The sequence below is a fragment of the Garra rufa genome, chromosome 6 (genome assembly GCF_049309525.1).
Source record: "Garra rufa chromosome 6, GarRuf1.0, whole genome shotgun sequence".
Lineage (NCBI taxonomy): Eukaryota > Metazoa > Chordata > Actinopteri > Cypriniformes > Cyprinidae > Garra > Garra rufa.
In genome coordinates this window covers 2,687,850-2,704,682 of record NC_133366.1, presented here as the reverse complement: position 1 = coordinate 2,704,682, position 16,833 = coordinate 2,687,850, and the positions used below count along the sequence as shown (strand labels likewise).

Sequence of the window (16,833 nt, the reverse complement as noted above, 5' to 3'; positions counted from 1 at the left end):
AAACTAAAACATCACAATTCACACATCTAATATTTACATTACATTTATTTATTTAGAATATGCTTTTATCCAAACAAAACAGTAATATGTAAGTGCTGTGATAAGTCTCATTTAGCTTAACGCAGCTTGCATAACAAGGTCTTGTTTTGTTTAGTAACAAGTAGATAGAATAGAAAAACAACAGAGAATGTTAGAGTAGATGTAACATAGGGTCGTGAGGCGGTCGGATCCAAATGCAAGCTTTTATTACAGTTAAACACAGACGTGGTCATAAACAGGCAGGGAGTCGAGCAACAGCAAACGGGTTTAACGAGGGCAAAACACAGAGTAATTCAGACAGGCGAAAGTCAATATCAGCGGCGAACCTAATGCAGAGGGATTAGATGAAAGAGTAATCCAAAACAATTTAAAAATTGTCCAGAGTTTTGGACCTATTTTTTTTCACTGAAATAAATGTTGCTGTGAGACACATGTACATAACCTACATGCATATAAATAATTAATGCACATATTAAACCTGCATTGAATATATTTATTTGACTGAATCGTAGCGTTTGTGAACTCACAATTATGCTTAATTATGATTTTTAAATAGGTTTTAATCACTTCCAGTATTTTACCGGTTACTCTGACAAAATGAAATCAAGGATTTTTACAAGTCGAATAGTCAATTAGAATCGATGAATCGCGACAGCCCTAAAAATGTTACATGTTAATAGCAAAATTCCAGAACACATCTACTTATGCGACATTTCGTATAAGACTGTCAATGCAATAAATCAATGCAACCAAGGCCAAATCAAACTGTAATTTACTGGTAAGGTACATCTTCTCAACCTGGAATGTTGTTAAAACTGCTTGACCAGTATTTTTGAAATAATAATGGAGTTTTGCATCACAGAAAAGAATACATTAGACAGTAGATTCAAGCTGAACATTTAGATTTTTAAATTGTAAAGATATTTTAAAATCTTCATATTTTTGACTATGCCTCACATGTTACCCTTACAAAATTAAGTCCCACTGTAAAATATAGAGATGTTCCGATAACCTTTTTTCCTTCCCGATACCGATTCCGATACCTGGGCTCGGGGTATCGGCCGATACCGAGTACTAATCCGATACCTGGGTGTGTAATTGCATATACAGCTGTAGATTATATTAATAAATTAATTTATGGTGTGCTTCAGACTTACCCCTTAATAAAACAAACATACAGTGATATATACAGTGAACTAGAGTATTTTTATTATATGACATACATTTGGCAGTAATATTTTTTCTATAGTTGGCATTACTAATCTGGTTTCTGACGTATATCAGCCCTGTTTATAACAGAGAATTTTGGCCAGAATTTGAAAGATTCTCACTAGATCTCGCAGCAACCTTATTCATTGTGCGGCATTTTCAAATGCTCCTCACTGCATCTCGCAGCAGTAACAGTGTTGCAAAATCAACATTGGCTCCAGAATAAAGCTGTTCGGGGTTTCGTGCAAGTTTGTTTGCGTTGCGGTCCAAGCTGATAAACGGTCAGCGCTGAGCAGCTCAAACGTGTCGTGTTAGTTTCGCTTTCGTTTTGCGTGCCGTTTTATGTTTCTTATCTGAGACAGAAATGACAGTGCTTATGAGTTGAACAACGCGGTGGTCACGCCAGTGTGACCGCTCACGAAAATTGGTATCACTGGCAGAAAAAATGGTCACAGTCTGGAGCCCTGTAATATTACCGCAAGTGTCACACGCGCTTCAGTACAAGGAGTAAACAAATCCATGCGCCTGTGCCATTCATTTACACAGAGCCACGCATAATTTATATTTAAGCAGTCGGTTTGCGGCTTAATATTAGTCCATATCACGATTTGATTCAAGTGTAATGAACTACCTTTGATTAATGCATCAAACTTTGACAAATTCGGTGACGTTCCGCGTTAAACTGTAAATTCCATTGTGACTGGATTCCGCGATTCCGTCCGTGTTTTCCGCATCCCGTAAATCATAAATGAGACATGCCGCCGTTTTACTGGCTGGGTGGTCCAGTCTGATATACTGCCAAACAGCGGACATACTGATAGCACGTTTGTATTTCTTCTTCGCTCCTCTAAACAGTGGTTGCTTGTGGCAACACAGCACTATTCCCTGTGTTTGCATTCTTAGCCGCGAAGAAGAACTGGCTTCCGATTTGCTAGCGGGAATAACTTATATCTTAAGAAAATGGTATCGGATCGGTACGTGGGTTCAAGTACTCACCGATTCCGATGCTAGATTTTTTTGTGGTAACGGCGGCATTTCCGATACTAGTATCAGAATCGGAACAACCCTAGTAAAATATAAATCAATCATGTCTATAAATGATTGAAAGGTTGAATCTTACAGTGCTTTTGTGGCGGTGTGGGTCGCTGACGACCCCTGCGCTTCTTCAGATCTGCTGTATTCCCGCAGTTCAAACGTCTCATCTGACATCTGCCGCACAAACATCAGAGCAGACCACTGAGCCGAGGACAGATTCTGTTCTGAAAGATTTCCTGATCTGAGATACTTCTGAATGTCATCCATAAAGTCATCTTTCAGTTCCACCAGACAGTGGAAGAGGTTGATGGCCTTCTCTACTGATTCTTCCATCTCTATTGTCTTTTTGATATAGTCAGCAGTGTCTTTGACATTCTTTGGTTTTATTTTCAGTGTCGGCAGCAGTTCCTTCAGGTCACTCTGATTAGACTCCAGTGAGAGACCCAGCAGGAAGCGGAGGAAAAGGTCATAGTGTCCATTCTCACTTTCTAAAGCCTTATTGACTGCAGCTTTATGAAGGTCAAATAATGATGTTTTAGAGAATTTCCATGTCAGTTTTTCATTCCATGATTGAAGAAATTGGTTTCTTTTGGAATCTTTGTATTTGAAAAACACGTAGAGAGCAGCAAGGAACTCCTGGACACTGAGATGCACAAAGCTGTAAACTTCTCTCTCTGACACAGCCTTTTCCATGTGGAAGATCTGAGTGCATAACCCAGATAACACTGACCCTTCACTGACATCTAGTCCACACTCCTCAAGATCTTCTTTGTAGAAAATCAGGTTTCCTTTCTGCAGCTGCTTAAAAGCCACTTTCCCGAGCTTCAGAATAATCTGATCAAAAGACTTGACTTCAGGTTTAGATTCAGGATCATTACAGTATTTTCTTTTCATCTGCTGCTGCTGAGAGAGTAAGAAGTTTATGTACATCCCTGTGAGAGTTGTAGGAGTTTTGTCATTGTCCTCTTGAGCCAGCAGAGGCTGAAGAACAGTGAGAGAGATCCAGCAGAAGACGGGGATGTGGCACATAATGTACAAACTCCTGGATTTCTTGATTTGACGGATGATGTTTTCAGCAACCTCAGGACTGCTGTTTTTGATGAAGTATTGCTCTTTCTGCTCATCACTGAATCCTCGCACCTCTGTCACCTGATCAATGTAGTCTCGGGGTATCAGACCGGCTGCTGCTGGTCTGGAAGTGATCCAGATGAGAGCAGAACGAACCAGATGTCTTGCGATCAGGTTTGCAACTATCTTACTCACTGTTGTTTTTTCACGCACTTCTGTAAATCTGTCACTGCTCTGAAATTCTAAAGGGAAGCGACATTCATCCAGCCCATCAAAGATGAACATGACCTTACCGCCATCTTTAGGAAGAGAGGACAGTTCTCCACTAAAGAAGTATTTGTTAAGCAGTCCTATGAGACTGTATTCCTCTTTAATCATATTCAGTTCGCGGAACGGGAGTGGAAAAATCAAGACTATGTCCTGATTGTCTTTTCCTTCAGCCCAGTCAAGAATGAATTTATTAACAGAGACGGTCTTTCCCACCCCTGCGATCCCCATGGTGAGCACTTTTCTGTTTTGTCGACCCGTATCGCTCTGAACTTTAAACATGTCGTTACACCGGATCGTTTTGTCCTCGGCAGTGGCTCCGCTGTGTGCTTCAATCTGTCTCACCTCATGCTCACTCATGGTTCCTCCAGTCTCATTCTCCACCACATATAGATCAGTGTAAATATCGTTCAAGTACTGACGATGACCCGTCTGTGAATTACCAAGCAACATTCGTTCATGGTCCAGCTTCAGTTTTTCTTTCAGTCCGAGGCTAATCCCTCTGTAATCAGCTGTACTAGTCTCTGCAGGTGAACCTTCAAAAAAAGATGAAAAGTGATGTCTTCAAGCATGTTCAACCACTTAGGCCTATGTCTGAAACACTGCAAATACTCATAGCACAGCATGCACCATCTTCAATCAGACCATATACCCATGCAAAACAAAGGTATAACAGAATTTTTAATAATTCAAACTGTTTATAAACTGTTTACAACTGTTTACAAGTGCTACTGTTCAATGCATATACTGCCAAAGCTCATGCAAAGCACGCCACAGAGATTGGATTAGACGAGTTCTTTGTCATGTATAATGTTTGAAGGATTACAAATGTAAAAATCTGATTAAGATATGATGATCCTATGTTCTGACATAGCATCACAGGAAAATCTAAGGTGAAGTACATTGTATTTAGCTTCTAGAGGTAAAGATGATGACATTCTAAGAAGATCAAATCAGGCAGCCCCAGGTATTTTGTTTTTCATGCACTTCCTGACCATTGGCTAGGGTCCCAAGTTAAGCTCAAGGTACAGCTATGCCTTTGTCTCTATGATAATGTGAAGGTATAGGCAATACTGTCTGACTGATTGGATTAGCACCTATGCCTTTGAATGACACTGTTATGATAATGAGATTAGGGCTGGGGGAACTCCGCTAACGGGCTGATTCCTGTACTGCACTTGCATACTTTGTTTAGATTGTCTCCACCTCTATGTATCCCTCCCCCTGGAAATGTTTATAAACCATGATGCATCTGCCTTAGTCAGACAACTTTTGATGACTGCAGCGACGCACAGCTAGTATCTCAATAAAGAAAACTTCTGCTTCAAGATACAGTGGGGAATTAAGTACATGACACATCCGCATTTTTATCAGTAAGGGTATTTCTAAATGGGCTATTGACACAACATTTCCACCAGATCTAGCCATCAAGTTAAATATTGGAATTCATACAAAGAAATCAGAACATTTAAGTATACAAGTTGAGTCATAATAAATAAAGTGAAATGACACAGGGAATAACATTCTGGATAAAAATCTGCTGCCATCTACCAGAAAGCTGAAAATGAAGAGAGGATGGACATTTCAGCAAGACAATGATCCCAAACACCAAAGGCCAAGGAAACAATGAAGTGGTTTCAAAGAAAGAAAATCAAGTTGCTTGAATGGCCCAGTCAATCACCTGACCTAAATCCCATAGAAAATCTCTGGAGAGAACTGAAGATCAAAGTTCATAAAAGAGGCCCAAGGAACGAGCGTTTAAAGAGCGTTTGTGTGGAAGAATGGGCCAGAATCACTCCTGAGCAATGCAGACGACTGGTCTCTCCATACAAGAGGCGTCTAGAAGCTGTAATCACCAACAAAGGCTTTTCTACAAAGTATTAAATAAAGTGTGTTCAATACTTATTCCCTGTGTCATTTCACTTTATTTATTATGACTCAACTTGAATAGTTAATTGTACTGATTTCTTTGTATGAATTCAATATTTGGCTTGATGGCTACATCTGGTGGAAATGTTGTGTCAATAGCCCACTTAGAAATACCCTTACTGATAAAAATGCTGATGTGTCAAATACTTATTTTCCCAGCTGCATCGAAAATGTCTCCTGGTCTCTAAGATAAAGTTCACAACATGTTACACCGCTCATTAATAATGCTTAAAAGGGCGCGTCAACCGCCTGACATAAATAGGTACTGTACAAGCCATGCAGCCAATGAGCGCTAAAAAAAACCTGCGTCTACGTCACGGGCCGTAAACGTAACTTTATAAACAGGATGCTTGAAATGGTCACAAAAAGCCCAAAAATGACCAGGTTCAACTTTGTAACATATTTCGTGACTGCTATTACTGTTTTAAGCAATGTACAACATGTATCTATCTGTTAACAATTGAAAAAAAATGTGTTTTGGGGTTTTATGACCATTTAAAGCATCAACAAACTTTTCAATGAGCATGACTATCAAAAGCAGCCCTTATCTGCATCCTTGTAATCACTCCACGACAATAGCACCACCTACTGGTCAAAAGTTGTAAATGTTTGTATAACAGTATACAGTAAGAAGTTATAATTATGGTATTTTAAACCATTTAACAATTCCTAGTCATCACTGGTATGCAAAAGTATTTATTTTAGATTTTTTGCTGTGCTTGTGCCCTATAATTGCTGCTTATAAGAAAAAGTCCATATGACCTTATCATAGAGTAAATATGTATATGTATTTTTCCATACAAACAGGGCTTATTATTTACCGCATATCTGTTCTGAAGCAGCTCCAGCAGTGGAAGAAGTCTCCATTTCAGTGTTAGTTTGAACTATTAAAAAGAGAAACAATGCATCTTGCAAATGAAGATTATTAAAAAATAACTTACTAGTGCAAATAATTTAAGTTAAACAACCACATTTGTACAATTTTCTTTTATTTCTTATTTTGGGACAAAAAAAAAAAAACACTCTAGTTTGGCGTTTTTTCATTACAGGTGCTGGTCATATAATTAGAATATCTTCAAAAAGTTGACTTATTTCACTAATTCCATTTAGGAAGTTAAACTTGTATAATGAATACATTCATTCCACACAGACTGATATATTTAAAATGTTTATTTCTTTTAATTTTGATGATTATAACTGATAACTAATGAAAACCCCAATTCAGTATCTCAGAAAATCTGAATATTGTCAAAAGGTTCAGTATTGAAGACACCGGGTGCCACACTCTAATCAGTTAATTAACTCAAAACACCTGCAAAGGCCTTCAAATGGTCTCTCAGTCTAGTTCTGTAGGCTACACAATCATGGGGAAGACTGCTGATGTGACAGTTGTCCAAAAGACCACCATTGACACCATGCACAAAGAGGGCAAGACACAAAAGGTCATTGCAAAAGAGGCTGGCTGTCCACAGAGCTCTGTGTCAAAGAACATTAATAAGCCCATCACCCTTAAACCAATGCACTTCACACAATCACATTCACTTTTCCCTCGCTTCTCTACTTTCTTACTTACTAATCTGGGGTGCATTTCCCAAAAGCATTATTGACCAACTATGGTCCTTATATTCATTGAACTCCATCGGAAATAACGGAACTTGTGACCATAGTTGTTTTTTTGGAAATGCACCGAGTAGGGGTGGGCGGGTCGATCCTAATATTGATAGTATCGATACTAACGTTGGTATTGGTATCGGATAGATAGTAGCCTGCTGAGATCGATACTTTAAGTATTTTTTTTCTCCTATACACTTTGTGCTTTGCTTAATACATTTAACAAAGAGTAGACTTGTGTATATGCCGCTCTTTTCACATCTCGTATGCAAACATTGCTGCTGCACCACTGCTATACTGTTTTTTTGTAATGCCCCACGTCACTTCAGTTGTAAGCGGATCTAAAGCGAGATAAGGAATGGTACAATACGGTAAGAAATTCCAATATCAAGCAGCAAAACGACCGTTTTTGTACAGCTAAAGTTAGCTGGAAGCAGACTGGAAGCCAGACCATTTAAATTTCTCGAATTTGGCCTTTTTATACAGTATCACTGGCTTTAACCATTAAGCCACGTTAAACGTTTTCATTATAAATGGTTTTCTATGAAAGGAAAACCCTTAACATGGATGCACTTTGTGTTCATATCCTGGACAGCTTGCGTGCACATAATTTGCATCATCAGTATGCTGGTTTAGCCTTTTAATATTACTTCCTTAATGCATTAAGCCAGGTTAAGTTTTTGTTTATAACTCTGTGGGAGGTAAATACTTAACATAAAACTATAAAAAATAATATAATACAATATTTTAGTCATATCAATATTAGTAATTGTTAATACACAAAGTGTAATTGGTCATTTAAGTTTGTTTTTAAAAAGGGAAAAGTATCGGCATCAGTACAAGTATCAGCGATATTGGCTCTGCATTTACTTGGTATCGGATCGATACCAAAATTTGCAGTATCGCACACCCCTACCACTGAGTGTTAAATAAACATGCCTTTGTATATAACAAGTAATTTTGGTGTTACATGTCTCCCTGTGTTTCTCTCTTTAGCTTCCTAGTATTTAAGTCTTGTGATCTCCCCATTTGCTTTTCTGCTGTTTTACATTACTTGTGTTTGCAATTCCCCTGCTCCTGGTTTTCGTGTATGTCTTATTGTGCATCATATTAAAAGACTGTTCTTGGATAATCCTGCATCGTGCTCTTCCCTTCAGCCTCTAACCCTAACAATTAGCTCCTTGACAAAGTGCTTTTGCTTCTGCCTCAAACATAAGCTGCTTTGGATCGAAGTGTCAGCTAAATGCTTAAATGTACATATAAACATTTACATGTTACCTTCCTTATATTTGTTCTCTAATTCTTCAGCAAGAAGGTTCTGCTCTATCTTCCTCAGGATGTTTACCGTGATCTTCACAGCTTCTTCTGTTCCAGAACGTGCCACAATTTTATCCACTGTGTCCAAGACATCTGCATTCTCCACCTCATCTGCTAAAATATGCTTATCATTTTTTAGGTACCACTTAAACTTCTTCAGATCATCTTTTACCAGTTCCATCAGTGATTTCACGAGCATTTCCTGAACCAACGCCATTGTCCTTCACTGATTCACTCCTGCAGGATGAGAACAAAAACTATAACGCTTCATCTTAAATAAAGTACTTAAGAAATTACAAGCATAGTTCTGTCATCAGTTAAGTCATGAAATTACCAAAAAGGCGATTAAAGCTGCAAACTGAGCATGCACATATATGGATCACATTAAAGAACATTTTTTAAATGCATATACTAAAATATATTCTGCAATTCGAGATCACAATACAAGGTGCTGTCACAAACGCGGTCTCTGTGGCTCCCTCCGACCACCGCCAGCGGGAATCCTCACCGGAGTTCTAATCACTACATTTCCCAGCATCCCCGTACCTGGCGCCCGAACTTCCGGTTCCGGGTCTTCCGGTTCCAGGTCTTCCGGTTCACTTCCCTCCGTCGGCCATTTTAGGCGCGCCGTGTCTGCGTGTTCCCCGCAAAGTTTTGAATAGTTATGCTGTCAATCCTGAGCGCTCCTTTCTCAGACTGCTTACCCATTGCCAGCTGGACTGTTTATTGTGTGTGTGAACGTTTGCTGCCTGCCTTTTGCCGACCCCCACTTGTTACACGGATTATGTCTATTGGTGGCCGCCAGCCCCGACCTTTTGCCTGGACTCGGATTAACCCATTAGGCCTGTCTTCACCACACCAGTCTGTTGTTGCCGACCCCAGCCTGTTTACACTGTGTGTTTCAATAAAGCTGTTGCACATGGATCCAACGCCTCCGGATCATTCCATAACTGCGTCACAGAAAACTTCACCGAAACCGGATGCAGCGACAGTACAGCAAATCCCCACGGAGCTCTCAGCTCAAGCTTCGGTGTTGTCGGTTCATCAAACCCAACTGGATCAGCTGACCAAGGTAACACAACAGCTCATCCAGGTGTTACAAGGCCTCCAAGTTTCTGCCTCGCCGACTCCGCCTCCCGTGGCCACGCCTCCTCCGACCACTCAAGCCATGGCTGCGAGTCCGCGACTTGCCTTCCCGCAAAAATTCGACGGAACACCGAGTAAGTGCAAAGGCTTCCTTCTCCAATGTTCATTGTTCCTTAGTCAGCAGCCACATCTGTATCCCAACGATGAGGGGAAGATCGCGTTTGTTTGTTAACTCCTTTCCGGGAGGGCACTTGACTGGGCCACCGCGGTCTGGAGGTTGGATCAACCTACCTTTCCCTCCTTCGCCGCCTTCACACAGCGTTTTAATAAGGTCTTCCAACCAAGTTCTGAGAGCAGCGAGGCAGGGGAACAGATCGTGATGTTACGTCAGGGCAAAAGAACGGACGAGGATTACGCCCTTTCATTCAGGACCAGTATATCGACCTCTCTCTGGACCAGTATATCAACCTCTCCATCTGGGTCGACAACGTCTTGCGAGCTCGTAAGCCAGGTCGGCTCTTCACCTCCCTGCCATTTGCCACCCCCAGCGTCGAAGCTACACCGGAGCCCATGCAACTAGGAGCCACGAAGCTATCTACCGAGGAGAGGGAGAGACGGCTTATGGGCAACCTGTGTCTATACTGTGGAAAGGCAGGACACATCAGAGCTAACTGCCCCACATGGCCACCTCGTCCACCCACATCGGTGAGTAGGAGTTGTTCTCATCTTAACCGGTGTGAGGTCCCTGTAACGTTAATCACTGAGAGCGTTACCATTACTACTACGGCCTTGATTGATTCTGGCGCTGCCGGAAATTTTATCGATTATGACTTCGTTAGCTCTAACCACCTTCTCATTCTCTCTTGTACCCCTCCTGTGGCAGTGGCCGCCCTCGACGGACGACCATTAGGAACTGGACGGATCGAACGCACCACCAATGACCTCACCTTGTGCATAACGCCCTCACACCAAGAAACCATAAGTCACCACTTATCCTGGGGTATCCATGGTTCAACCAACATGAACCCGTCATCTCCTGGACACAAGGTACCATCACTCAATGGTCTCCCCGCTGCCGGCAATCCTGTCTCCAACCCACCGCCAGGCCACTCAATCCTCCATCACCCCTGATCTCCATGGAATCCATACCTGCTGAATACCAGGACTTGCTCGAGGCCTTCAGTCGTTCCAAGGCCACCAGACTACCACCCCACCATCCTGGAGACTGCGCCATCGACCTCATCCCTGGGTCTACTCCACCCAGAGGACGCATCTTCCCTCTCTCGCAACCGGAGTCAGAGGTCATGAACACGTACATACAGGAGGAACTGGCTAAGGGCTTCATCCGCAAGTCCACTTCTCCTGCTTCAGCCGGATTCTTCTTTGTCAAAAAGAAGGATGGAGGGCTCCGCCCGTGCATTGATTATTGCGCCCTCAACGAAATAACAATCAAGTACCGTTATCCTCTCCCACTCGTTCTGTCGGCCCTGGAACAGTTGCGTACTGCCAAGATTTTCACCAAACTGGACTTACGCTCTGCATAAAACCTTGTCCGTATTCGGGAAGGAGACGAATGGAAAACCGCCTTCTCTACCATTTCAGGACACTATGAGTAGCGGGTAATGCCCTTCGGCCTGGCCAACAGCCCATCCGTCTTACAGGCCTTCATCAATGAGGTTTTCTGCGACATGCTCAATCGCTGGGTGATCATCTACAATCGATGACATCCTCATTTATTCTAACTCCTACGCCGAACATGTCCAGCACGTCCGTACAGTACTCCAGCGCCTGATTGAGCATCAACTATATGCCAAGCAGGAGAAGTGTGAGTTCCATCAGACCAAGATCACTTTCCTAGGGTACATTATCAGTCCGGAAGGCGTGGCCATGGATGAGGGAAAGGTCAGTGCTGTCCTCAGCTGGCCCCGTCCAAAAACACTCAAGGAGCTTCAACGATTTCTGGGCTTCTCCAATTTTTACCATTGTTTCATCCGCCATTTCAGCACCCTAGCCGCTCCACTTACTTCAATGATTAAGAAGGGCTGTACCCATCTCATCTGGACTCAACCAGAAATTCAGGCATTCTATGATCTCCGCCAGAGATTCACCACGGCATCCATCCTCCACCACCCTGATCCCAAAGAACCCTTCCTCGTAGAACTAGACGCTTCCAGCACCAGCGTCGGGGTAGTTGGTGTGGGCCAATGGGTGTGGCTGTCGACCCGGGACCTTCGCCTGCGCCAACCATGCAGAAAGTTAAGCCCCAGGTACGTGGGTCCTTTTAAAATTATAAAACAAATCACCCCCGTCTCATTTCGTTTGGAACTCCCCGCAGAATACCGTATCTCACCCACTTTCCATGTCTCTCTGTTTAAACCCGCTGGTGACCCGGAAGAAGTGGTGAACCTAGATGAGACCACCACGCAGGGACCCTCCCCCATCATCATCAACGGCGAGGAGGCCTACCGTGTCAGCTCTCTCCTGGACTCCCGACGCCGGAATGGCCGCCTACAATACTTGGTCGACTGGGAGGGTTTTGGTCCTGAAGAGAGGTCTTGGGTGCCTGCTGAAGACATCCTCGACCCCACCCTAACCTCTGACTTCCACTCCACACACCCAGATCGACCAACCCCTCGTGGGATAGGCCGGCCCCGGCGTCAGGCTCCTCCTCGCGCCAGGAGTCACTCGCAAGGGGTGGGCTCTGTCACAAACGCGGTCCCTGTGGCTCCCTCCGACCACTGCCAGCGGGAATCCTCACCGGAGTTCTAATCACTACATTTTCCAGCTTCCCCGTAGCTGGCGCCCGAACTTCCAGTTCCGGGTCTTCCGGTTCACTTCCCTCCGTCGGCCATTTTAGGCGAGCCGCGTTGGTGTGTTCCCCGTGAAGTTTTGAATAGTTATGCTGTAAATCCTGAGAGCTCTTTTCTCGGACTGGCTACCCGTTGCCAACCGGACTGTTTATTGTATGTGTGAACGTTTGCTGCCTGTCTTTTGCCGACTCCCGCTTGTTTCATGGATTACGTCTATTGGTGGCCGCCAGCCCCGACCTTTTGCCTGGACTCGGATTAACCCATTAGGCCTGTCTTCACCACACCAGTCTGTTGTTGCCGACCCCAGCCTGTTTACACTGTGTGTTTCAATATAGATGTTGCACATGGATCCAACTAGGGGTGGGCGATATCTCGATATTTAAAATATATCGAGATATTTTTTAAACTCGATATGAATTTTGAGATATCGTATATATCGATATAATGTTTATATTTAATTTTCGCCACTTTACTTGTTTGCCTTCTCTGTGCTGTGCTCGCCCCCGCCTCCTTGCTTTTGTTCCCCCTTCCCTCGCTTGTCGTCTCATTCAACATGGCGGCGCCCGCAACCAGCCCGGAGGCTACAGAACTCGTCGCAAAAAAGGACAACTGGCTCCATTATATGGAGCTTCTTGCACCACGAACCGAGATTTTTGCGTGATCGTTAAAACGAAACCAAAAGTAACACAAGCACGCACATTCAAAAGCAATTTTAATCCCCTTCGTTTAGAGAGCAACTCCCCAATGCACGCAAATTAGGCTACATAAAATATCTAGGCTCTTATTAGTATTTGGGCTATAATAACTTGTGTAGATAGCTCTGTATCATGCTTGAAAAATTCGGTCTCTATTTGCACTTTGAAAATTAAAAGAGTAGTACTTTGATCGTGATAGATTTATGGACCGGCACAGCAATGGAACCATAAATGAGCATGATGATCCATTAACTGTTACTCCCATTTTTGAACAGAGACGTGAAAATGAAGAATATGATTTTGATGTACATTGTCCATGTTAATGCAATGTCTGATTTTAAAATGGTTTTCAAATGATGAATTTTGAAATTTTAAGTTTTCATCTGAAATATAATTTCTTATTATTTCTAAAGTGTAATAGGGAAAAAGGCAGCAAGGATGTCTGTGAAAAAGGTCAGAACTCCTGTTATGAAGTAGATTTTTAAGGTGCACTCTACAATTTGTAACACAAAATGTCAAATATCTATTTAGGAGCCTTAAGGTGCGTTCACACTGGACGCGAATGAAGCGGCAAGCGCGAGTGATTTACATGTTAAGTCAATGCAAAGACGCGAATAGCCATCCTGCGGCGCGAAACGCGCGAATGGCGCGGCGCGCATTGAGCGTTTCAAGCGATTGCCGCGCCATTCGCGCGAGTTCAAAAATCTGAACTTTGGCGAAAATCCGCGCCGCGTTAACCAATCAGGAGCTTGCTCTAGTAGTGACGGAGGCAGAAATCCGAAACAACAATGGCGGACAAAATCACCGTTGCTGTCTGTGGTTCCTCGGTGCTGTACGATACATCTTTGGACTTTTGTAGAAACAGGAATAAAAGGGATCTTGCTAGGAATAAAGTGAGTGAAGAGGTCGGACAATCTGGTTAGTTTTAAAAAACGCTCTTTACTCAATTTGACCTACATATACATACATATTGAGACTACAAGCAAGCTAAAGCTGGCAAATTCAGCTCATTCACCTATTTTACAACTACTTTACCGCTGACGAGTGGCAGAAGCCCCTACCTTGACGCGAATTCGCATCTGTTGTGAAGAAAATGTCACGCGCGAATGACGCGAATTTTACCGCGCGAATGGCGCGAGTAAACTCAAATGTTCAAGCGTTCAACTACGCGCGAATAGCGCGTTTTTTCCGCGCAAGTCGCGTCCGGTGTGAACGCACCATTAGACCTTTCCAATGTTATATGGTTTGTCATGATTAGATTAGGATTTATTTGTATAATGGTGAAGTAAACTTGGGCATCCCACAGAGAGGACGGTGATAGCCATAAAATGTTGACAGGCAAGTGTTTTTAGCTAAGAAGCTTTAAATTGCTTTTCTCTGATATAATAACTTTGTATGTTTTTTTTATGTTTAATGGTGTTTTTTTCATTACATTATTACATTATTTTTCATTAAATTTCTTTAAATTTAAAGCCAAGTTTATTATGTCTTATTTTACTGCTATGTTACTGCTGTTTGATAACCTAATGTTCAGGTGTAAATCTTTAAAATAAAGTTTTCCAGAATCGTGATCTTTATTCTAAGCCAAAAAATCGTGATTCTCATTTTATTCAGAATCGTGCAGCTTTAATATGTATACAGGGATTTTTAAAAGAACATTCGCAGAACCACTTTGTTCTGAACTGCCTACCCCTGAGTTTCAATAAAAAAAGACTTTGAAATTTGGAATATTTGTTTTTGCATTAGTTTTTGGGGGGTTATTTTTTCCTGTAAATATATTGAGATATATATCGTATATAGAGATATAGCAAAATATATTGAGATATATTTTTTGCTCCATATCGCCCAGCCCTAGATCCAACGCCTCCGGATCATTCCATAACTGCGTCACACGCTGATTTTTAACTTGTAAATTAATGCACAAGTAAATGTGAGCACAGTGCATTTATATTAGAAAATGTGCGCTAATTTGTTTTCTTTCATTCATTTATAAAGTACAAACAAAAGTGAATTTAATTATTTTTACATTCTGGGATTTATGTAATGATGACTTCTGGCCTTTTTCACATTCTTATCACTATTTGTCTCATCCGTATAGAATGTTGGAGAACAAGTTTTGGGGGTTTTGAGAACCATAACCAAGCTGAATGCGCAACAGTGAGCCCCTACAAAAACAGCCAAATTCACTCAGTATTACTTGATCTAATTCAAAAAAATAACAATAAAGTGAAAATGAATTGCATTCAATTTTGTTTTAGTCACTAAAACAGTCCAGTAGTTTATAGTCAAAAATTTATATTGAAATAATGAAGATTATTGTGCCACCCCAGACTGATTGCTGGCCCCTCCCTGGCCACCCCTATGAGAACATCCTGGCTCCGCCATTGTTTATAAAGAGAAGTTGAAAGGCACATGAAACGCCAGAAAGTAGTGGTTATCCGTTGCAGTACATTTGATTTAAAAGACTAAAAAGTAAAAAAAGCTTTTTCTACAAAAATAAATAAATAAAAAGGAAGATCTAGAAACAATGTAAACAGATAGACAGCACTTCAATCTATTCAAGTGGGTATTTTATTAAGTATTTTTACTAACCGTGTTTCTGGCTTCTGGATTGTTGCTTAAAGGCTAAAAGTTTTTTTCCACTTGAAATAAGCGGCGCTGCTTAACAAGACTGCGTTTCCACTGGCACGTCGCGAGCGTTTGAGAGCAGCAAAAGGGTTGGGCTTTATGCAAATCTCAAACGCAAAACGCCTGGCGACAACCAATCGCTGTGAAAAGTAGGCAACAAGATTTTGACTTATGTTTAGGAGTGTTTGCGAAACTGCTGGATTATTGAGCTGAAATCACATATCATTGAAACAGTTATGCAAAAGTAAATGCATGTTGCATGCTTTCATTACATGCCAGTGTTTGTTTGCGAACCGCTGTTAAAAGAAGACGATGAAACGTAAACATTGTTTAAACATTCTTTTTCAGAGGCTTGCTTTGCCCTAAATTTGACACAGTGTTGCCAGATCAAGTTGACGATTTCCAGCCCAAAAGCTGACCAAACCCCGCCCACTTCAGCAAAAACCAGCCCAACATTTTAACTGCCAAAATAATGTGATAGAATTTTATTGTTATGTCAATAATTTTTATTTCTTTGGAAAAATAAAGATAAATCAATTTCACAGGGATATGGCTCAAATGCATTTAAGGGAGTCAGAAAATATGCTTAAAATGTCCAGTAATCAAGGATTTGCAAATAGTGCACAATAAAGTGAACAGAAAGCAACGTAATTTAGCGGTCATTTACTCAAAAATGTGTTATACATTTATACTTTATAATAATCGGACAGTAATAATTACAATTAACAGTAATAATGGGCTAACCTTTGCCTTGTGCTTTTTCTTCAGACAGAACAACAGCACGTATGTTCTGCAGCTGTCAATGCCAAGTATACCAGAGTAGTACGGACGGTTTAAAACTAAAAGATGTTCTGATGCAGCCAGGACAGCATCGTATAGTCCGCAGTTCTTTAGGTGGCTGGATTAGCCTACAGCCAGAGCTGCTGCTTTGTGTATAGTATAATGTATTGTCTACGTCAGTAACTGTGATTGCGTGTTAACAGCCACAGATTGTCACTATGATAGTGTGAGAAAGTTAGTTTTAGTTTCGATATTCACCATATTGCTTTCATTTGCCACCGTTCAAAAAACATGAAAAACATATTTCAAAACTATTGTATTGTAACGGTAAACTTAAACTGGAGAAAGCTTTGATGCGC

General features: G+C 41.6%; 1 protein-coding gene across 1 annotated transcript; it reads right to left on the bottom strand.

Annotated features, from left to right (window-relative positions):
• Positions 1-2,364: 2,364 nt before the first annotated feature.
• Positions 2,365-8,692, bottom strand: LOC141336292 (protein NLRC3-like). The gene is made up of 2 exons (XM_073841858.1): positions 8,437-8,692; positions 2,365-4,154 (listed from the first exon to the last, which is right to left on the bottom strand). Exons 1-2 carry the CDS (start codon positions 8,690-8,692, stop codon positions 2,365-2,367), a joined length of 2,046 nt encoding a protein of 681 aa, XP_073697959.1.
• Between the last annotated feature and the right edge of the window lie 8,141 nt (positions 8,693-16,833).

Excerpts from the sequence above, each read along its gene's own strand:
- LOC141336292 (XM_073841858.1), bottom strand. The coding sequence starts at position 8,692 with ATGGCGTTGGTTCAGGAAATGCTCGTGAAATCACTGATGGAACTGGTA. Across the intron at positions 4,155-8,436 it reads AGAGAACAAATATAAGGAAG|GTTCACCTGCAGAGACTAGT; the intron begins GTAACATGTAAA and ends CTTTTTTTGAAG.